At 34.1% G+C, this 25,123-nt stretch overlaps 1 protein-coding gene across 5 annotated transcripts in view; it reads left to right on the top strand.

The window, feature by feature from the left end:
• Kcnh7 (potassium voltage-gated channel subfamily H member 7) overlaps window positions 1-25,123 on the top strand; it is a 446,991-nt gene that overhangs the window by 350,743 nt on the left and 71,125 nt on the right. For all 5 annotated transcript variants that reach the window (XM_028864467.2, XM_028864506.2, XM_028864388.2 and 2 more), the window contains 2 exons: window positions 10,699-11,124; window positions 20,713-21,112. In XM_028864467.2, coding sequence (XP_028720300.1) covers window positions 10,699-11,124; window positions 20,713-21,112 — 826 coding nt within the window. The remainder of the gene's footprint in view (window positions 1-10,698; window positions 11,125-20,712; window positions 21,113-25,123) is intronic.

Genomic DNA, 25,123 nt, shown 5'->3' with positions numbered 1-25,123 from the left:
TTCCCATGAGGAGGCATACAATGGCTTGATTTCCATTTGTTCCTTGAATGTATGATGCTTTATGTTTTAGTTATGTGTTATCACATTCATGCTTCCACCTAGGAGGAATAAGAAATCTTAAAAGGTTTCTTTTTTGCAAAAATATCAAAGCTAAAATATTTCTGATTAGACATAAGGTATAATATCAGCTAAAATGAAATTTGTGACCATTTAGAATCAAGAAAAATGACCTCCTATGAAGTTATCCCTGAGAAATGATGTGAAAAACAGGATGCTAATGATTACTCATACAAAGTTTCTGCTTCTTTACCAAGTCTTCTAAATAAGCTAAAAGATCATCTTTATTTCTCTTCTTTTATTTTAGATCATACATGTGCTTATTGGTAGAAAGTTACTAGAGAAGTCAAAGGTGATTTTTTTTTGTAATGAATTACATCTAAATTCTTCTGTGTGACTTGAAAACAATATTGTTAAAAGACTGTGTTTGATAGCACTATTTCACTGGTACCTACAGGTAACCTTTTGGCATAACTATCTCTAGATTATGATAGAATCAGTCTCATATTTAATTCACAGAACCAACATGGATTTTAGTAGAATACTTGATATTTTTCCCTCTCTTAGCAGATCATTGTCTTAGTTAGGGTTTCTATTCCTGTGAAGAGACATGACACTGCAACTCTTATAAAGGAAAAACATTTAATTGGGATGGCTTACAGTTGCAGAGTTTTAGTCCATTATCATCATGGCGGGAAGAATGACAGCATGCAGGCAGACATGGTGCTGAAAGGGGGCTGAGAGTTCTACATCTTAATCTGCAGGCAGCAGGAAGTAACAGTGACACACTGGCCAGGCTTCAGCTTCTGAGACCTCAAAGCCACACCTACTCCAAAAAGGTTACACGTCTGAAAAGTATCACTCCCTGTAAGCCTATGGGGGCCATTTTTATTCAAACCACCATGCTTAGATAATATATAATTAAGATCAAAGTGTTTTTGTAGTTTTCTCTTATCATATAGTTTTATTCCATGTTTAAGGTCAAGATGTCTACTTAATCATTTATTTTTAATATTGCTATAGTTTGTACTTGCAATACTATTTTTTGTGATCAAGTCTCCCTTTTCTATTTAGGGAGTATCTTAAATCCTAGAAAGACATTTTTCAAAGAATCTTTTAAATTTAAAATGGTAAAACATAATTTCTCACATAAGCAGCCTATTTAACCTTATATGTATTTGAACATTTGGATCATAGGTTAGTCATCCTGTAGAAAATATTAGTGAGTATTTATTGCATGGGTTACAATGGATGTAGAGTGACTTCAAATATAGAAAACTGAGTAACATTGTTAAAGCTTTAAGGTAATTTAAAGTCTAGAACCTAATTCATAAATTTTTTCGGCACCACTTGGATTTCTGCTAAAACTTTTGTTATGGAAGAAAGTAAAAGAAAGTGACAGACAGAGGAAAAGAGGAGAGGGAGAGAAAGAAAGAATACAAAACAAAAGTAGGCTGAAGGGTTAACAGCAAGTTCTTTGGAAGTCATCTATTTTTGCTTTTTGAGGTTATACTAGTTGGGCTACTGATGCACTGGCATTTGTAATCCCTGTTCTTCTGGGTCCCCAATAAAGTTTGTCACGTCTCCAAAAAGAACAAGTCCAGAAGGCAAGTGAGAGACTTCCAGGAATCTGTTACTAATGAAAACGGCTTGAGTAAACCCTTGCAGTTGGAATAAATTATCAGAGACTGTTAGCCAATGTCTAGCCATCAGACATGGCCCAACCAAGTAAGACTCATTAACTACCCATTAGACAGAAACAAAGCAATGGAATTTGCTCATTTCTCATTTGAAGATTTAGCTGGAAGGAAAGGCTACCCTATATTTATAGAATACAATATGATGCTATGATATGCATCTCCATTGAAGAATAATAAAGATGAGTAATTAACACATCCATCTCCCACAGAATCTCAGCTCACATCTGACAGTTAGCAGAGCTTTTGCCTTGGGAGTTTTCAGAAACCTTTTGTGAATTTGGGAGTCATCTATTCCTCAGGCAGGATGCCACCCTTGATTTCATTGTGACCTTGAGCACAATTTCTACTAGCAATACTGTTATATTTGTTATTATTCTTTGCTAATTTAATACAGTATACTTTATCATATTTTTCCTCACCTCCAACTCCACCCGATCCTCAACCCTTTACTCCCCACCCCAATCTATGGTCTTTCTTACTATTAAAATAGAAAGAAAGGAAAAGAAGAAAAGCCATTAAAAACTTGGTACTTGTTTAGTATTGGTCAACTATACTCCTGAGCATGGGGCCTCCTGGTGGTGTGTGGTTGCTCGGTGTTACTCCATGGAAGAAAACTGATTTTCACTCTCATAGTATCTATCAATAGCAAATAACTTCTTAGCTAGGAGTGGGACTTTGTGCCTACCTCTCCACCTCTATTCTGGGACTTTGTCTGGCTTGAGCTTGTCCAGGTCCTACATATCCTGTTACAGCAAATGTAAGTTCACATGTGCATCAGCCTTATTGTGTCTATAAAATGCTGTTTCCTTACAGTTTTATGCCACCTCTGGCTCTTAAGATCTTTCTGTTCCTTCCTCCTTATAGATCTCGGAGGCTGCAGGAGATGAGTGTGATACAAACACTTCACTCAGGACTAGCACTCCAAAGTCTCTCACTCTCTGTACTTTGTCCTGTTGTCCTGTGGTAGGTCTCTGTGTTAATTAGCACCTATAGCAAGAAGAAATTTCCCTGCTGAGGGTTGAGGGCTGCACTGACCTGGGGTCCTGCCTAGTGTCTCTAATTATGTTTTATCTTCTTTTCACAGATTCCCTCCTCTTCAGTCCTCATCTTTTCCAACAGAGAGACAGAGTTTCTGCATCTTTCCTTTCTTCCTTTCTGCTTGTCTCAGTCCCTATCTCTGACTCTTACATTATGATTAAAAAATGTGATTGTAGTCCCAAGACATTCCCAGAAAACTATGTTCTAAGTCATATGTGTGTAGAGGGAGGGCCTATGTGGGTGTGAACACATGTGTGTGGAGGTGTGCATACAACATGTGTGAGTGTGTGTGTTGAAGTTGGGTGTCTTCTTTGGTGGCTTCACACTATTCTTTGAGACAGGGTCTCTCATTGAACTTTAGGCTCACCAATTTGGCTAGACTGGCTAGGCAATGAACTGTAGGGATACACCTGTCTCTGTCTGCCCACAGTTCTAAAGTGATAGGTGCATGCTATCATGCCCTTCTTCTTAATTGGGGTTTTTAATGTCTTATAGGTAATAGATGACTCTGAAAAATCTGATAAAGGGAGTGAATACATATTGCCTGAGAAACATGTATCTCCATATAATATAAACCAGCAAGTTTCATACACAATGCTAAATCTAATTTATAGCAGAACCTAGACCTATGTTCATCTGATTTTTACAAAATCGAACAAAAATATGTACTCAAATACACACACACACACACACACACACACACACACACACACACACACACTCCTCTACAGGCCAATTTCAAACCTTAGAAAATCATTTGAATTCAGAATGTCAAATGATTGTGCTACTTTGTTTTAACTTCATATTTACTTTTAAAAAAATCAATTCCTTTGTAACAGATTTAAGATGTGATTCTTCTGCATATTTCTTATTTGAATATCTAGGTAGTCATCATTAGAGAATGCCTGCTTTGATGGTAGTTACTCAGTTTAGCTCAAATCATATGCTAAAAATCTGGGGAGTATAAATCTTTCCTGGTTCTATATAGTCGATCTGATTCACTTCGCTACTCAGTACTCTTCCCAGTGGATAGAAACAAAGCCAGCCTGTTAGTTAAATAGAAGTCCCAAGTCAAAGGTAAATAACAGGTGAACCTGCTCCCCTAACAGTGCAGCATGGTTAATGACTGCCAAAGTACTGCCTAATCTTTTGGAAGGCTTAATCATTCCCTACTGCACTTTTCAAAAGCAAAAAGTAGTTATTAATCCTGGTGTTCACACACACACCAAAAAAAAATGTTCAAAGTGGGTCTCCATTGAATAAATAGTGCTGTTTCATATAAAGACTTCAGTTATATATAACACTAAACCCGTTGGAAATTAAACAAATAACAATGTGTTAGCAAGAAGAAAAAAATGCAGTTGGTAAAAAATTTTTTTTTAGTCTGTATTAAACTGTACATTTAATTGGTAGTTTGTGGGGAAAGAAAATAGAAATGTCGCTTTGGATACCATGGAATCTTAGTTTTATACAGTGAGTTGTTACCCCTCTCATCTTTCCTTTTTCTCTTAGAATAAAATTCTTATAATAGCTCAATTAATCACGTTTTATCTTTCTAAAGTATGGCATTTCTCAAGTGTGTAGGAAATGTTGGCTCTCTTAAGGAAATGGAATTGACTGGGTACCAGATTTTTCTAGTTAATAGACTTGGAGAACTCTCATTACATTGATAAACAAATATTTACCTACCTAACATTTCATTTCCCAAAACAATAGTTCCAGAGCACTTTCATGATTAATTTTGACTTATTTTGACTTAAATTTTTTGTTTATTATTTCACATTATTAAAATGTATTTGCATTTAGACCACTTAATAATGTAAAGGACAATAGAAATAATCACATAGTATTTTTGAAATAATTGTTTTCTGAAAGAAGATAAATATAATATAATTAAGGAAATAATTTATTGTCAGTTTTAAACAAAAAAGAAACTAGGGATAAGATTGCAAATACATATTATATCATATATACATGATACACAGTGAAATAGGGAGATTGGTATTTAATCACCCAGTTCCAACGTAAACTAACTATAGTGAGCATTATGCATAATCAGACTTCCTTCTTCTCTTCATACTCCAGGCCACATTGAAGAAAATCTCTAATATTAGAATCTTACAGAAAATCTCTAATACTACAATCTTATATCCATAAATATTTTACTCTATAGTCTTAAATGGTAAGATTTTTTTTTTTTGAGACAGAGTTTCTTTGTGTAGCCTTGACTGTCCTGGATCTCACTCTATAGACCAGGCTTTCTTCAGATTCACAGAAATCCACCTGGCTTTGCCTCCCAAGTGCTGGGATTAAAGGTGTGCGCCACCACCGCTGGCAGGTAAGAGATATCTTTAAAGCATAACTACAGGGGCTGGAGAGATGGCTCAGTGGTGAAGAACCCTGGTTGTTCTTCCAGAGGTCCTGTGTTCAACTCTCACATTCACCGGGAAGCTCATAATCGTCTATAACTCCTGTTCCAGGGCATTGGATATCCTCTTCTGTCTTCTGTGAGCACCAGGCATGCACACTGTGCACAAATATATGCACATGCAGAATATTCATATATATAGAATCAAATAAAATAAAAATAATTTAAAAATAACTACAGATGTCATTCACCTAAAAGCGAGAATTGTCACTAATTTGTCCTAAAAGCACCACAAGTGATTTCTTCTCTTCTGGAATCTATGTCTCCTGACAAGAGGTAGAGAATATCCTTCCACATTCTTGAATTTGGACTGACCTGCTTCTACTCTGACTATGGAACATACATACACACACACACACACACACACACACACACACACACATCTGAACACTGAGAAGGCTGGCAGTTTCTGATATTGAAATTGAAGAAGCAAAGAATTGAAGGAAGGAGGGAAGAAAGAAAGAAGGACTAGAGTAAAAGAAAGGGAGATGAGGAAACAAAGAGGAGAGAGAGAACATGAGAGCAAAGCTCCCTCAGCATATTGGGTGAGTTCTGCACTGCAGTCAATCTTAAAGAGGGGTTAACCATGTGAGAAAGCCAAGGCTTTCTCACAAAGTGAGTATCACTAAACAAACACCAGCTCTCATCATACAGCACAGAGATCCTTCATTCTAAGCCCTACCTTCATTCACATCTGATACACAGAACTACAAATAATTAACATCTACTCTTTTAAGTCACAAAACTTTGGCTTGGTTTGTTGTAAGGAATAGGGAACTAAAGCAATTTTAGTCCAAATTAAAATTTCTCCGGGTGTTATACAAATACTTTCATTTAATTGGTGTGTCTAAGCCATGATGTAGATTATCCTACAGTTCTAAACCATGAAGAAAATGCTTTATATACATGATAATAAAAACTTCCCTATTTTATTATATAATTCATTAAAGTTATATGATGATATAATAAGGTATAATATGATGGTATAGTATGATAGAGTACTTCTGCACAGAGTGGTGATTTGGGCATATATTAATATCACTGTACCTATCACATAGGTGAAAAAAAATGAGATCCAAAGAGAGTAATGACTTAGCAAAATCATACCTAATACTTAACTTCAGATCTTCAGATTTCTGGAAATGCTCTTTCCCTTGATCCAATCTTGGTTGTGCATTCAGAAACTTATACCACAGGTCACATTATTTTAGATGTGTTAGGATTGGAGCTATTGGTAAAGAAATTATTGTCCACTCCTCATCCTTCATTCTTTAGAGGCATTTATATCTCAAATGTACTATGTATCTCTGATACTTAGCCCCTCAAAAATCCTCTTAATATATCTCTCTGAAGGTACCAAAGACCACAGTGAGCTCTGATCTCTGCTCATGGCCTTCTTTTCACCACAATTTATTACCAGATACATTTTTCTTAAGTGAAACGTGACCATGTTCCCTGACTAGCAATACTTAACAATCTTCTAACTGATCATCACGGGGTGATGAATTCTTTTTAAAAATCTTATTCTTTCTGTGTTTCTGAGATTTGAGTCAGTACAATAATCTTCTGAATCATGAAAATGATGACCTTCCAATACAGAATTATCCCCTACCTGACTATAAGCATAACTCGTGAGAACTCATGATGTTAAAATATAGCATGTAAATAAAAGTTATTGAAATTCTTTCACTAATAAAGTTACATGATGATTGACAATCATATGATTTGTGCATAGCCATGCACAAGTTAAAAATCTGTAATATAACATTTGATCTCATACCATCAAAATGCACCTCACGGTATATAACAAAAGGCAACAGTTCTATATTGAAGTATATTATATTGCAATATAATAAATAAACTACTATTATAAACCCACTTTCAGAGATAATTTAGTTATATGATCACTGGATAGAGAATTCAATAATGTCCTAAAGTTAACTTTAAGTAAACAAAACCTTGTAGAGTTACAAAGTAATGCCTTTTAAATTGGCTTTTAAAGGCCAAAAAGAGCAGTGTTTGCCTTAAGGATTATGTTAGATTATCCTGAAATAGCAATTAAATCTTTGAGGATTGTAACACCATTTTTCTTTTTCAAAAAGGCATGAAGTTTTGAAAAGAAAAACCATGATTTTATGTATTAGATTGGCCCATGTCAAGTAGCCAAGGTTCAATTTTTTTGATACACAGAATTGTCAAATATTAACAATTTAAGTTCACAGATGTTAAGTATTTTATAACTTATCTGTTTCTATTTTTGTCATTTTATTAGTTTTCTGTGGCTGCAGATAATAAAGTATTAAAAAGTGTTTTAAAACAATGAGATTATATTCCTTCATAACTTTGGATCCTGCATGCTCTAAATTAGAGTATTAACACACTGTTTCCTTCTTGAAAGTCCAAGGGGAAAGACACACCTCTTTCCGTCTTGGGCCCTGCTGTGGTCAGACACACTTGGATATCATTGACTTGCAGGTCCCTCTGCCTCCACTAGCTTGTGGGATTCTTTGCACATGTCTTTGTATTTCTGCATCTGAATCTCTTCTTTTATGAAAACATCAGTTATTATACCACCCTGGCCTCATTTTAACTTGATTCTACCTGTAACGGCCATATTTCAAAATAAGGTCAGATTTACAGATGCTGTGGATTAGGACATAAACATGTATTTGAGATGTACAAATTAAGTCATAATAGTCATATTGAGAGGTATATGCCAAGCAATTTTGACCTAGTTTTTTAATATTATAATTATGAATAACATACATCACAGGGCTCCTGAAATAAATATATTTCCCTTTAAAAGGAATTTGCATGTTAAATGTAAGAAACCTTGCCCTAAAGCTTGATCCTGAGGTCTGTGCCTCATCCCATTAGATTCTCCAGAGCCTCACCATGCCTTCCCACTACTGTCCTCCACCACTGTTTCCCTTATGTTTTACCCTTCTGCATAAATGCAGCCTGCTTATAATTCCTCAACATGCGGCATCCTATTTTATGCTTCCTTGGTGTCAGTGATGCTGTTCTTCCTCCTGCAACATGCTTTAGTTTCAGTCTCCTCATGCCCCTACAGTATGCACTTGTCACTTGTGTTCAATGTCTCTACATAGCTGCCATCTTTTCCTGACTCTTCTAAGATCCTCTATCCCACCATAGCACCATTCTTACCTTAGATGTGAGTGAAGTGGGGCTCAAAAAAAAAACAAAAAAAAAACAACCTACCATTCTTCCCCAGTATGATAACATCAGAAACAGTGTCCATCTGAACATCAAATGTCAATGTAGAAGGGACAGAGTTCCAGCCACAGTTTTACTTCCCAAGAGAAGTTCCAAGGTGCTGTATACATTCTAATTCATACTTCCACTAGATCAAGCATTGGTGACCCGTGTTGCAGGTTGTATCGGAATCACGCCACCTAAACACTGGCAATCCCAGACAGTATCTCCTTGTAAACAAACTGTTTTGTTGTCCTTGCTATTTTCATTACATATTCCTCGGTGAGGAAAATGGTAGGTTTGGGGTCTAGAAAGATCTGCTTAGCTTAAAAGTTCCAGCCTTTCTTTGTTGGAGTAGCCCATGAGCATGCAGGAACCTAAGGTGGGGAGCTGAAAAACCAGAACACATCCATATTTTTTTTAGATTTTGACAACCAAAATAAGGTTTTTTTTACATTTCATATTGTACAAGATAGGGAGACCATGTTTTGTGAGAAAGGCACATTGAGTTTCATGGCAGCTTGAGAGATGATCCATACTTTCCAACCAAGATGTCATATGCTAGCTTTCTAGGCTGAATAAAATGACAGTAGTGTTCTATATAATTTGTTCTTTCCCAGTGATAAATAAAGAGATATTAAGCTAAACATTTTACTCACTCAGATCTGGAAAGTGGTGTACTTACATATTAGCACATTGTAGATTCTAATGATTTTTAATAATTTATAAAATATTATTAGATCACTTTTCTCTGTATTGAACTCTCTATACTGTTCTTATGCTTAGCTTGTCTTTTTCACAATAGTTTGAGGTAACTTTACATTTCCTCCATATATTTTTGTTAATTCAGATTTACTGTGCTCTGGATAAATAATCAGATTAGGCTTGTGTTTTCTAAAGCTATTTAAATTAGTTTAGCTATTATATAACTACTTTTGCCTATTTTAACTGAATTCTTGTATTATGCTTAATAGTTATGTCATATTGCATTTGGAGTTAACTTTTCAAGTCTATTTTAAGTGAGGAATAATAACTTGTTGCATGAGGAAACAATGAATGAGATACGGAAATAAAAATAAAATTGAATATTAAAATAAGCCCCAGAAGGATCATTAGCATACTTAAGATAAATACAATATATATAGAATTTCCAAAAATATAAAAAATAAATAAAATACCAACAGAGATCTGGGATCCACATAATAAAGCCAATGATATATTTGCTATTTAGAAGAGTCTAGTTCATATACTTCATACATTGAGTCATTGTGCACATATGTGGTAGGAGGAGTACAATATTGCTTCTCTCAGGTCCCTTAAAAGTTCTCACTGCATGGCACATTATATAGATAAAATCCCTTATGTTTTGATTTTGGTTTTTTCAATTTGTATGTAGAAATGAAAGAATTGAGAATTTACTTCAGACATCACTCATATTTAGCTCTGATATTCTCAGATAAACAAAAGCTATAAGCTAAATTATTTTAGTTTACCTGATGCTTAATTAAGAAATCTTAGTGTTTGCATGCCCCGTAGTAGATAAAAATCTTATGACAACTCCAATTTATAATCTGAAAAATTCTGAAGCATTTTGTGCTCCTGTATAATTTTCTAAATCTCAGAAAAATTGGATGAAGCTATTATTTGTCCCAGAATATGAACTACCTTGTCATCATCTAAGCAAAAGACTCTTTTGTGTGTATTTTAGTCTCATTTACTTTTATTCATATTAAAAACAAATTACAAGGAAGAAAATCATGCCTAACTAAAGATCTGAGTAGATTTAGCAATATTTCATTTTTCAATTAATTTATCAAGATTTAATTATTAATTAGTATGGATAAATCAAATCTGACTTTAAGTCCATATATATTTCTTTTATTCTATACAGCCACTTCTTTTAGACATTTGAAAACTAAACTATTACTTAAATTAACTGATTTTATGTATTTTTAAAAAACATTCATGTACTTAAAAAATCATTAATGATTCCTCAATGTCTCAGGAATAATATGCATTAAATTTTGGTGAAAAATATTATTTATCAAAAATGTCATTGGGATTTTTCGTAAACTGACAACATCACCAAATAAGCATTATACAGATTCATTTAGACGTATGTATGTTTTTCATTAATACATCAAAATAACAAGACTTCTTCGTGATATATCATGTTGTATAATTGCCTTACTATTTTTATAAGTCTGTCAATTTATAATGGCATTTTTATGCTTGTCTGCTTTTCTTTCTCATACTCAGGTTCTTTCTTTGGGAGCAGATGTCTTGCCAGAATACAAGCTGCAGACGCCGCGCATCAACAAATTTACAATATTGCACTACAGCCCTTTCAAAGCAGTCTGGGATTGGCTTATTTTGCTATTAGTCATTTATACCGCTATATTCACCCCCTATTCTGCAGCCTTTCTCCTCAATGACAGAGAAGAACAGAAAAGGCGAGAATGTGGCTATTCCTGTAGCCCTTTGAATGTGGTAGACTTGATTGTGGACATTATGTTTATTATAGACATTCTAATAAACTTCAGAACAACCTATGTAAATCAGAATGAAGAAGTGGTAAGTGATCCTGCCAAAATAGCAATACACTACTTCAAAGGCTGGTTCCTGATTGACATGGTGGCAGCCATCCCTTTTGACTTGCTGATTTTTGGATCAGGTTCTGATGAGGTAAGAGCTGCTTAAGAATTTTATTTTCTGAAAGACTGCAATTGTAAAAGTAAATCTACGTTAACTAGGAGAGAAAGTAGTTGCTTCAAAAGTTCCTACATCTCACAGATGAAATTCATTTTCACTTGGAAATGTTATAAAATGAAATGAAGACATTTTTCTTTTGCAAATAATTGAAATTCCTTCTATATTTGTTATGAGATGCAAAAATACTATGCTTGCTATAGCCAAAAACTGAATTTTTTAAACATACATACACAGCATGCAGCATACCACTAGTGAGCAAAATCCCTACAAATTAAGTTATCGAGTGCAAAGATATCAAACATTAAGGATGTCTTTCATTCTTAAATCATTTATTGGGGTGTTGACCAGAGAGAGACTTGTTCTTTATTCAAACTATGAAAAAGAGGGCACCTGATGGAATGCCTTTATCAAAACTTCTTCACTTCTATCTCTCATTTCAGAAAATATTTAATACATATTGCTAATACCTTATATAGTTGGAAACCTGAAGGAAATATGACAAGTTTGTGTGCATTGAGTACATTTTCTGAATAGAGGGTCCATAAAAATAATCAGATCTTCAACAGAATCTTTGGGACAGATTCAGTTAGTGTCCTTTTTATTCAATTATCACTAATTGTTATAGTATGTAAGTATTGATATAAGGAAAAGACTTAACGGAAGGTTTGTGTCTTAGTTTCCTTTCTGGAGCTTTGATAAAATAGCTGGACAAAAACCAAATAAGAGGATCATGGGTTTATTTTAGCTCACGACACAGGTTCTATTCTATCAGCGTGGGAAGGTCTAGACATTGGGAAGCTGGAGTACCAGTCAAAGCCACAGCCGAGAGCAGAGGGAGAATGCATCTTCACTGCTGAATTGCTCTTGCTATACTTGCACAGTTCCAGACCCCACCCCAGAGAATGGTGCCACACACTTTAGGCTGGGTCTTCCTGCCTCAATAAATATATTTAAGACAATTCCTCTACAGACACGTCACACGCCACTCAGAAAATCCCTCCTGAAAACTTTGCAGATTTTGTCAAGTTGACACTTTAACAATTAAAACTAATTGTCATGTCACACACAAAAGTAACTCCAAGGAAGTTGACTGAAAAAAGAGAAACTCAATGTGCTGAATTAAAAAAAAAAATTCAGTGTCCTTTTCTGCCTAAGAATTCCTCCTCATCATCTTTGTTTGGCTTGTTAATTTGTATATTTCAAGAGAAAAAGAGATCTCAACAATAATTGCTTCCTAGCCACTGAAAGCTTCAGGACAACAGAATACTTGTCTGCCAGAGGGAATCAGTAATTTTAAAGTCAAGTCTCTATTTCTACTGAAAGGCTCATCAAACTGTAGGTTAGTTGGGCTCAGGATGATTGAATATGACAAAGTCCTAGCTCCCTTTCATCATCTGTAAAAGAATGCTAACAAAGTTGTCTTTTTGTCAATTTGATATTTTATTTGGTACTATAATGAAATAACACATATGAAATGAAAAAAAGTAGTTGTTAAAGATATTTTAATGATGATTCTTAATTTGGGTGGTAACTAAAAGACAAGAATATAAAACAAACATTTTATCATTGATATTTATCTTTGAATTTCTTATAATGGGGGATACACTCAATTATAATACACAAACTATTCCTGATGAACTGTAGAATAAAACTTCACTGTTTCAAAAGTGTGAATGTATATGTGTGTGTATGTGTGTCTCTGTGTGTGTGAGTGTGTGCATTAACTATATATATATACATATATATATGTATATATATATATATATATATATATATATATAACTTTGGAAAATAAATGAATAGGCAACTGGATTATTAGGAGAAGTTAATGTATTTATGACATTCAATCAACAATGATCAAAATAGTGAATATTTAGAAATTCTAATTACAGCCATTAATGTAGAATAAATGCTAGATTATTTTAATTTCAGTTACTACACGTTTTGAAAAATGTAAATTCCTTTAAAATATGTAATTCGGATAATCAATACTACAAGACTCTGTTGAATAAACTAAAGCAAGGGAAATTTTAAGAGATTCACATCAGTGTATGATGAAATAGTCTAAGGAAAAAAAGGGCGAAAAAGCAAGTGAAGAACTTGAAACTTAGAATGGGGAAATTAAAATTAAGAGATATGCAAATTTTTGGTTTAACGTATGTAAATTACCAGCAGGACACTGAAAAATTATTTAGGAAATGCAAAACTTTGTTGTTGGAGACTCTTCTAGGTATCATAATGTCTACTGACCTCATTCTACTAAGAAGTAGCATTAAAATCTAATACTGTGTTTGCTGTAAATTTTAAGAAGTAGAATTAACTACAAAAAAATATTTTGTCTGATACCAGGTCTGGTAAATTAAGTTATTATTCCAGTTTTGTAGATTTGGCCATTAACTGGTTTCCTTGGTCCTATATTGTACATTATTCCTATTCAGTAGCAATATAATATACCTCATTCATCAGCAAATGTTTGCTGAGTAGCCTTCAAAGCAGCAGGCACTATTCTAGATTCAGAAGTCAATCAAATAGATAAGTTTCTGCTCTACATGCTCATAAAAGAGCAAATGCTAAAGTGATACAAATTGGGTGGAAACAATACTATGTAGTTTACTAACATAGACTGGGAGACTAGGAAAGACCACTAAGGAAAGATCATTTGAGTTGAGACTTGCAAGAAATTTCCAGCCATATGAGACTACAATACAAAACACTTCAGGGGGAAAAAAGGGAAAGAGTTGCAGCATTTCTTCAGTTGACTATCAAGTTTGAAATGTTAGAAGAACAGAAAAAATGCCAGTGGCAGCAAGGCTGAATCAAAGTCAGAGATGAGGTGCTAAGACATAAGAACTAAATCACAAAGAATCGTGAGATCTGTTTGTTGTGGCTTTAACAAGACTATTTTGAATGGAACTGACTTTGACTGACATTTTAAAAGATTGTGTAGACTGTTCTCCGTGTACTGGACAGTCAAGAGCAAGGCACCCAGATTAAAGCACAGACAGTGATATATGATGAGTAAGAAAACAGCATGGACACATGACATAATAGAGATGTAGATAATAGATAAATTTATGGTATATTTTAAATGTCATCTCTCATAAATTGTTGGCTAATTAAATATCCATAAAAAAAAAAGAAAAATCAAAGCTATCAGTGATTCTAAATATCTTTTTGTCATTCACTAGTTGAATAATTCAGATGGGAGTAAAGATGAGAGAGAAGGTATTTGTATAAGCAACTTTCATATTTGGTAAGGTCTTTATCCAGATGGCAAAATCATTGGGAGAAAAAGGTGTATTGTGCAGGAGAAAAAAACAGTGTGTTGTGAGATGTTTTGGACATCATGAGTATGAGAAGCTTACTAGTCATAACAGTACAAATGGCTGGAGGCAATTCAAGCACCCTATGAGCAACAAGAAAGCTGTACATGACCATGTAATGACAGTAATGGGTGGTTTTAATCAGCCTTTTCCTATCAGAATTGTACATAAATTTCTGTGTGCATCATTTAGAGGAGTCTAGAGACCAGGCATGGCTGGCTGTACATGCCTATATACTGAGCATGTGGAAGGAGAAGGCCATCTTGGCTACATAACAAAACCCTATCTCAATATATACATACATTATAGATAGATAGATAGATAGATAGATAGATAGATAGATAGATAGATAGATACATACATACATACATACATACATACATACATACATACACACATACATACATACATCCCTGAAGATTCACATTTGGTAGGGTTTCAGGGGTAATTGTGCTGTTTAAACATATAAAATGTGGTGTCCACATCTGGAATACAAACATTCAAGCTTTCATGCACACATGAGTGAGCATTTGTAGAAACTATATGCAAATATGCATAAGCAAATTAATAAAGACATTATTTTCCAATGATTAAAAGATAGGAGCAATTTTTTGAATGGTTTTTTTCTTATATATTAGCATCATCAGTTAGATTAGAGAAAATACTTTTTCTCACTGTTGATTAAACAGTAATACCTTCCTTTACCTGAAAGTTAAACTATTTTATTTATAGTCAACTCCTAAATCCAATTTTGTAACAATATCATTTTATCTATAAAACACACATATTAACAATAGAGGATAATGTGACAATATGGTTTTACTAAAGAAGACACAATCGCCCATATTTTTCCAACTAACATTAATTTTTACTATTATTAAATGTGATTAGAAATAACTATAGGATCTCCTTTACTGTTGCAAACATGTTGAAGAAAATGAATTCTGTGTTTTTTCTAGGCTTGCTAGTATTGTTATTATCTTACTGGCATCAATATCATCTAGAAAGAGAAATAATTCTGTGGTTCCTATCTTTGGCTCACCAAGCATGACACTGCCACATCAATTTGCTTCAATATCATGGATGCTAAGGAACAATATCATTCCTTTTGTCTCGGGAAAGTCAGCTTTGATAATTTGCCTCAGATTTCCCCATATCTGCATTATCCATGGGAAATTTTCAAGACATTAACATTTAGGATCTAGTCAATTCTACTTAGTAACACAGATCATTATCTCCTTCCTCCCTTGAAAATTAAAATTCTATTTTATTTGCTTTGTTATTTGTTTTGTGGACCTCTGATTCATGCGTTGGTGATTTTTTTTTTAATGAATTGTAAACGCAGGCAAAGAAAAGCTTTGGAACCAAAATAACTAGGGGCTCTTTGCAGCAAAATTCCAATAGGAAAGTGGAATTTCTGCTCACAAAAATATTTCACTCATTGCCCTGACAGATGAACTGGGGAGCGAACATACAGAAAACATTAGTAGCCTTCTGTAGAAATTTTGATTATATTGTGAGCTTTTCACCTTGATTTGATCTTTATGATAGATGTCATGAATTTACTAGATATAATTATGCAAATGAGATATTCATATTCCACTTGAAATAACAGAGCACAGCTCAAAAACATGCATATATGCAGGTCAACAATAATGCAACTATTTCTTCCTCTTTAGCTAGTCTTTGGTTTTTTTTTTTTACAGAAATTTCCCTTGGCCTCAACTTGGAGCTTTGATCATGCTTGTCAATTCTGGGGCATGACAAGTGACATAAATACAAAATGTCCAATTGAAATTTTTTTCTTTAAATTAATCATTTATGTATCATTTGTATGGGATTGACTAAAAAATGATAGAGATTAAATAAAATGCAATTTTTCTTGGTAAAAACTCAAATTTCAATGAAAATGGTATAACATCCCTACTTCTATATGTGATGTTTTATTTGTCTGTTAAAAATTACAATTATTTGATGTCCAGTTTCTATGTTACTGCAATGAAATAGAAAAGGATTTAATATTACAGTATGATAGAATGTTAATTATGAAACAGTAAATCTATCAATCATTAAGTTTGTTAAATATTGAAAGGAATTTTCCAGGAAAGCTGTAGAATAATTTCTTTGGAATATATAGTGGATAGAATCAATTGTGTAGTTTGATATGAATAAAAAATAAGCTCGCTAATTCCCCAGGGTTCTGCACATATCCAGATACAGATTTTTGATAGTGTTAATAAATATGTCCTCAGAACTGTTGAAAAAGTGTTAGACAACTGAAAGAAAAGACTAGAAACTAGACAATGATATTATTGAATTGTATTCTTTAAATCATTCATTGAATGGTGTGTAAAGTATACACTTGAATGGGAGTGACCTGGAATAAAATTTAAAGCAGAAAAAATTAAATGTGGAATCTTGAAATTTATATTTGCAAATGTTGCCATCTCCCCCATATATTTATTTCTTGGGAAGTAGGATAGAATGATGCATTAAGCTGAAAATTTCAATGAGGTTCTGAGTCTACAGTCCATTCTATAAAACCAAAAAGAACATGTGTATATTTCATCATTTATAAAAGAATGATTGCTATAATTTATCTATAGGCTAACTTTTACTAAATGACCTAAACTAAGTTTATTAAGTATACTAAACATTTTTAGTATAAGATTCTTATAAATACTAACAAAATAAAGTAAATTTAAAAAATTTTTGACATATAATTTTTTTATTGGTAAGGCTTTCTTGATTTAACTCTAGACAGATTTATTCTTGATAGTTGTTAATCCTGATGGGAATTACCTAATTTCAGTCCTTCACAAAGGTTCCCAACATTGGAAGAAGATATTGACTAATTTGTTACATAATTTTCATCAAATAAAATTAATGTACTCTTTTTTTAGTCTGGTCTCTGATACAATATATTTACAAAGGTATAGTTTTATCTTTAATCCAAAAAGTCATTTACTTAATGAGGGACCCTAACTTCCACCAATATCAGAAGGAATTTAGGACATTTAATAGACAATAGATATTTTAAGACAACAGTATAATTTAATCATATTCATTATTCAAGAGATATAAATAATTATATTTGTGGGGGGAAAGCCTTCAAATAAAAAAAAATACTAAAAAGGGCATTTAAAATGAAAATCATGTGTACGTAAAGTTTCTTTACTATGACAGTCTGGAAAAAATTGAAATGCTTTTCAATCATAATAAATGAGCTGAGTTCTAGATTGAAGATACTATAAGATGAAGTTAGCTATTCTAGAATCCCTTGTGTTTTCCTCACTATAGCTCATAGCTAAAATTGGCAAAGTACCTTCCTTCAACTACTGTAGAAGCACTCACTTCTTATCTATTTTTATTACCCTATTTATAAAAATCATCACAGGTTAGGACCTGCTGAGTTTGTATTCTTTTCAATTCTTTTGCCAAGAGTTACTCAGCAAGAGGAGATTGGAAATGTCCTGGCCTATTCTCTCAGAAATGTGGTGCCATCGAGTATCTTCTCTCTATAATCTCAGGCAAGACAGTGTGGCAGTACATAGAAGGGTCACTAACAAAGAAGACCCAAGTGCGTTGGCAGCATTTGTCAACAAAAACAGGCACAACAGTGGTCCACGTAACCCTAGCTCCTGAGGTTGTGCTTGGGTAAATATTAGAGTCGTGAATGACTGCTGAAGTCATTGCTCACTCAACCTCTCCTACCCATGAGAGTGAGAGTCACGGCTGCTCCATCATCTCTCCTCCTCCCCCCACTCGGCTTCTTTTTCTCTCATTCCCCCTCTACCTCCTCACTTGCTCCTCTCCTGAACCTGCTTCTGCCCCTCCTATCTCTTATTACTTCTGTAATTATTATGCATAAAAATTGTGAATGAGGCTAAGGCTTCTTAAATTTTCTTTTCCCCAGAATATATGTCATTCATGTGTGATCATGTAAGTTATACTGATTTATATTCTTAGAAAAACTTGGTTTCATGTAAATTTTATTTTCATTATTGACTAAATAGAGGAGAAATTTTAGGGTGTTTGAGGTGAAAATGTACAAGGGTATGAAGTATGCACAGCAGATTTTTTTTATTTCATTTTTATAGCATCAGTTTTAGTCCAGTATTCCACAACCCGTTATGAAAACTGTCCCTGTATTGTAAAGAGTTTACTTAATTTTAACTGGTGAATCTGCAGTATATTTAAATTATTTTTGAAGCTTTTTATTCTAAAACCAAATGATAATTTTAGTATTTGCACAATCATCCTTAAACAGCTCTGGTTTTGAAACCTAAGTAAATAGACAGTTGTATTACAAAAAGAAATAAACTCAAGAGTCTAAACTGTGGCAAAAGTGGTGAGACTGAACAAATGCGACTCCTGCTGTAAGGTTTTGGTACATGTACCTGAATGAAGTGCTTTTCTTTACAAGACCCATCCATTTTCTGAGGGCACTGCATAATCCATGTTGCAAGGCTCCCATTTGAGATTTCAAATGTCTATGTAGTATATTTGGGATATATTTAAGCTCCATCTACACATTTTATAGCATAAAGTTCCTACTAGTAGAAACAGAAATATAAGGAGATATTTAAATAAAAATATGAAGAGCTACCATTTATTAGATATTACCTATACCCCTGTAGGCATTATATTCCTATTCATGAACAGAGTAACTGAAGTCTGAGTGTAAAAGAACAACCTGTCCAAGGTGGCATACTAGTGTACAAGTAGAACTTAGTTATAAGTCTGTCTGTTCAAAAGTCCTTTCACGTAACTGCCAAAGTAAAGTGTTGATGATACAAATAGGGACATTTACTTTACTTCCAGTGAACCATGAATGCTACCTTAAATTCCGGAATTCATTGGAGGAGCATATGCCTTTAAAGCTTTGAAGAAGAAAAATAATGTACTATTGGCACAACTAAGATGAACAAAATTGTAATCCTGTTACGATAAATCCATCCAAGCTAGGCAAATGTCTCCCACATTTGGAGGAATCCAGTCTTATAGAGATGAATTCAAGGGAGACTAAATGATTCTCCTTTGCTTGACTGTTGGGTACAGCAAAGAAACACACAGAAGATCTATATGATGTTTACATAAAAAGTTTTCCTGTATACTCAGTAATATATTTTCACTAAATAAACATTCATAGCTATGGGGTGATAGTTACTCCATGAGCTATTTCTTCAATTAAAACATTAGCATTCTTAACACATGTGGATGTACTTTGTAAAATAAACACCACAATGAAAAGATAAAATGACTCAATAATTGATTGGTAAACACCATGTAACTATGGAATAATTATATGTTCTGTGAATTATATAGTACTTAGAGTTGACATTATTTAGGAAACATAAGAAATGAACTTGTAATTTGTACTTATCAGATTTCGATTCCCTAACAACCAGTTAAATATCCTATTATTATGTAAAAGTATCCTATCATTAAATACCTGGTCAGTAACAATCATGCAATTAGTTAACATGCATCATACTACAAAATGCAATTATGATGTCATCAGGACACCAAGAAACACTTTATGAATTTGATGCATTCAGGAAGAAAGAAAAAGACATTTAAATTTTAATTCATGTATGCAGGTATCCGCTAAGGGCTCCCATGGTTATAAGAAGGAGCTTGGCTTGGCTGGCTCTTTTACCTTGCTCAGGTGTTTTTCAACTTTAGCATAGGCTTGTCACAAAGGTCCTTTTGGGTCTTCCTGTCTTGGGATCTCTACCACAAGCTGTGTCACCAAATACCCATTACCATGCAGTTGCTAATACCAAGATCTCATTTCTCTCTCTCTGTCAAGGAAATAGCAGACCTGGTTTCTCTTCATTAGAGAAGATCCCTTGTTGATTAATAATTGTCTGTCTTTGTTAGCAAATACCTCCTTTTAGCACTGTAACTATGGTGTGCGGTGCTTGGTAGACACACAACTCCCTGGACACTGGTTGAGGAAGGAACATGTTAGTAGTACATTTCATGTGAAAGTCACTTTTGTAGATCTTGGGAAGGCTGATTCTCTTTCCATGGATCTTGTATGCCAAGACGCTGGGTTAACGAGCCACATATTTTTCAAAGTGGAATTAAAACTCTTGTAATGAAGAAGTAATCTCCATACTTGATTCAAGCCTGCGTCGGTTCTACCATTTTCTGTTAACAATTCTACCTTACAAGAACATACCTTGAATTGGTTACAACTGTTTCTGACCATCCACATTTATTTCCACAGACAACAACTTTAATTGGTCTTTTGAAGACTGCGCGTCTCCTTCGACTTGTGCGCGTAGCCAGGAAACTGGATCGATACTCAGAATACGGCGCAGCTGTTCTAATGCTCTTAATGTGCATATTTGCCCTGATTGCCCACTGGCTGGCTTGCATCTGGTATGCGATTGGGAATGTAGAGAGGCCCTATCTGACAGACAAAATTGGATGGTTGGATTCCTTAGGACAACAAATTGGGAAACGTTACAATGACAGTGACTCAAGTTCTGGACCATCCATTAAAGACAAATACGTCACGGCACTTTATTTTACCTTCAGCAGTTTAACCAGTGTAGGATTTGGAAATGTGTCTCCTAACACCAATTCGGAGAAAATCTTTTCCATTTGTGTCATGTTGATTGGCTGTAAGTAGATTTCTTTTTTTTTGCTATCTGTTAGGATAAAGTAATAGCACAAAATTGGATACTCTAGAACATAGAGAATAAGGCAAAATATGGAAACTGTGGCGATAGTGGATTGCACATGTGGGCACCATATTCTATAAAGTATGGTTTTTCTTAGTGAAGAAACAAAAATTATTTTCCTATTCTTCTCTTAGAACTAGCTTTACTGTCAATATAAAATAAACTCATCTGTTGGTGACCCCAGGGTTAGTTCAGGGCCTCGCAAACCTGTTTGCATCTGAGTCTCCTCTTCAAGTCCATAATATAAAATAGTATCACACGGAGGGTTCCATAGATGGCTCAGTGGTTAAGAATGCTTGCTACTCTTGCATAGGGACCAATTCTGTTCTTAGCACCCACAATTTCCTCTAACTCTAGTTCCAGTCCGATGCCCTCTCCTGGCCTCTGAAAATGCAAGGCATTCACATAGTACAAATGAATACATATAGGCACTCACATGTAAACATAACAGTAAATAACATTTGAAAAATTAATTTTAAAAATAGTATTGCAAAATTGTCTTTAACCCAAAAATATCTTCATGTGTATATTAAATCACTTCTAGACTACTTATATTTCCTAACACAGCATAAATGTTGCATAAAGCTCACAAAGAAGAATGAGAAAAATGTCTGGCCATGTACAGGACAGGCATAATTTTTGAAAATATCTTGTGTTCATGGTTGGTTGAATGTAAATGAAGAAGTCACCATTCTCTACATTCAATGAGGCTTCTTTTTTTTTTACTCTAGAATATCATGGATATAAAACTGGACTGATATGGTTACTCAGATTGCAGATCTGAAAATTACATTTCATTCATTGTTATATAAAAATGATTGTAATTTACTACTAATAGCTATTTTCTGTTACAAGCCGAGATCAAGTTAAGTTGGAAAACAGAATTCTAGACATAAATCTTTCTCTCATGCATATAAAACTATTACAATTATACCTACAATCAATTTCTGCTCTTATTGATTTTAAATTGCTTTTCTTTTGCTATCTTTCTAAGGCTTGTTCTTACCTTCTACTCTGTAATGGCTTTAAACAAGGGGCATAATTTATCACATCAATTATTTAGAATAAAAAGTTTTATGGTAAGATGGAGCTGACTTAATAATATTTTTGAAATTACCTTGTAAAGAACCTAGTGATAACCCGGATGATAGCTGACAGCAATAACAACTCAGAAAGGAGCATTCCCCTTGGATGGTGTAAAAAGTTGAAAACAGATCTTGACAATTTATTTTCATATGTCATCATATTAGTTACTGAAATGTGGCTAGACAAGACCTATTAATGAAACTTAAATGAGTTTTCTAAGTAACCTAGTCTGCCTAAAATATAGTTTTTATTTCAATAACATTTTCATAAGGAAATACATTTTTTAAAACCCTCAAGATCTTCCAATTCCATTGCCCTCTTGGCTATAAACACAGAAGTCACATTGCATGGAGAAGGCAATGGAACCGGCACCTATTAAAGAATAGAAATACACATTCAAGGCATTTTTAATCTGATTTATAACCGCAAAGGGCTGAGGAGATGATTCAGTCAGTAAAAGTTTTGCTTTGTAAGCTAAACAGGGCCTCAGCACCCACATAGAAGCCCAGTGCAGCCAGGTACACCTGTAATCCCAGGTCTAGCAGAGCAGAGACAGGAGGATCCTTAAGACTTGCTGGCAAGCCCGTGGGTTTGTTGAGCTCCAGGTCCAGTGAGTGACATGACAGATATGGTGGAATAGCCAGTGAGATAGCTCAGCAAGGAAAGGCACTGACTGCCAAGCCTGACAACCCAGTTTAATTTCTAGACATGATGGAAGGGAAACACTGGCACCTACAAGTTGCCCTCTTACCACATACAAGCCATGGCCTACAGATGCACACACACACACATGAACACAAAAACATACACATGCACACTTGCATACATGCTCAAAACCAATAATAAAAGTGTAATAAGAAATATATATATATATTATATGGTGGAAAGTGATTGAGGAAAACATTAAACATCAATTTCTGGCCTCCAGAATACATATACACACACACACATACACATCACACACATATACACACACACTCGAAACAACAGCAAAAGAATCTATCAGAATATATTTCACAGTTATTAAAAACTTTAGTTGCATTAATATCAAGCAAGGCCAAGAAAAGTATCTGTTCTTGATTAAATATTTATATCTATGAAATAAATTTGAATATATCTATTTAAGAAAAGAGTACCTACCTATATTTAGAAACAGTAATTCAAGGAACTTACAAAAATTATAACAGTTATCCTGTTCACTGCTTAGAAATCCTCAGCTCTATCATATTTATTATGTGAGTCGTTTTATTGAAAACAAATGCTAACTCTTATTTAGACTACACACAGTAGCTGATGTCAGAGGAACAGAGAACAGTTTCAGTTTCTCTTGCCTGTTTCCCCCCTCTCCCTTCTTTTTCATTTCCTTTGTCCCCTTTCCTCTTTTACTTTATTTCTCTCCTTCCTTCTTTTGGTCTTTCCTTGCTTGTTCCTTATCTTTTCATTCTTTTTATAAATATAACACTTGGTTACCATTACTGATGCTTTGAAAAGAATCTGTGATGTCTACAGACAAATTTGATCTATTCAAATTGGATAGAAGAAAAAGTCAATTCTCATTTTACATACATCATTTATTCAAACAGAAGACTCATTTTCACAAGCCTTGACCAAAATGAGATATGCAAATCTTGATGTCACACAGAAAACACTTCTAAGCATTCCTTGAGAGATCTCCACAATCTATGATGTCATTAATAAGAGGAAAGGTAAAATTAAGACTTGAAACACAACAATTATAGCAATGCTTGTGAAATATTCTTAGCCTTTAGGCATAATGACGTATTTGCTCCTAATATCTATTAGGTGGAATTATATGCAAAAATTAGTTGATTCTTGTTATTTGAAATATTCACACACTAAGCAAGATTTATCATACCTAGAAAGCGTCCTGGTTTCAACACAAAATTAAAATGCAAAGCCAACATTTTAATGTAGAATATCACCTGTGTGTTTATTATAACCATAAATAGTATCAGGTTGAAATTTAAGCTTCCTTAAATTATTTATTATAAAAGAAAAAAATGAATCCACATTGTGGACAAAGGGGAACTTATATACATATTACAGCATCATTATGCAAGAGAAGTAAAGAAGTCTAACCTCTGTAAGGAGAGACAAAGGTTAGCGCACTTTCATTCCCTGCGCTCAGAGCTGATAGCAGGAAGAACAAAAACTGGAGAGCAGCATGGGCTACGTAAGAAGGGCCTGTTCAACATGGCCTTAGTAAACACAAATAACTGCAGATCTGTAGACAGTTTTAAAGCTGCCATTTTCACTGAATTCCTGATTATATACACAGAACAATGATTGGATAAATTCTTTTAATAGTGTGCATAATTTAAAAATGAAAGAACACTGAATAAACATGAATATGGATATGTTCATTCACTTGTATCCACATTTCTAATTTATAGATAACTTTAAGATGTTAACATTTCAGAAATAGGACGTTTGAGTTTAACCTTTTAAAAACACATAAACTAGTAAAGTATGAGTGAGTGTCCTCCAGTTCAGACCTGCTTGACAGAGAACTTGAGAGACCTTCTTGGTTTTATTTAATGCATCAACCACTGGAGTTCTACTTCTAGCTGTGATGGCGTAATTGAAACTGGCAACCCTTAGTCAAACAAATAGAAAACAAAGCAAGATGTATGAAGTCATTGTTTTCAGACACGGAAAACAAGCAGAGAATTGTGATCTCCGAGAGAAAAACAAAAAACAGGATGGCCCCATGTTACCTATCTGAGGACATGAGGACAGGGCAAGCTGTGAAGGGAGAACACCCTAAGCATGTACAACAGTCACACCCAGCTAAGAAAGGAAGATCAGAAGACATGGAGACTAAGATATTAGAATCTATAGTAC

This window comes from Peromyscus leucopus, chromosome 4 (assembly GCF_004664715.2).
Source record: "Peromyscus leucopus breed LL Stock chromosome 4, UCI_PerLeu_2.1, whole genome shotgun sequence".
Taxonomy (NCBI): Eukaryota; Metazoa; Chordata; class Mammalia; order Rodentia; family Cricetidae; genus Peromyscus; species Peromyscus leucopus.
The sequence above is the reverse complement of the archived record's forward strand: the minus strand, read 5'-3'. Positions and strand labels throughout refer to the sequence as shown.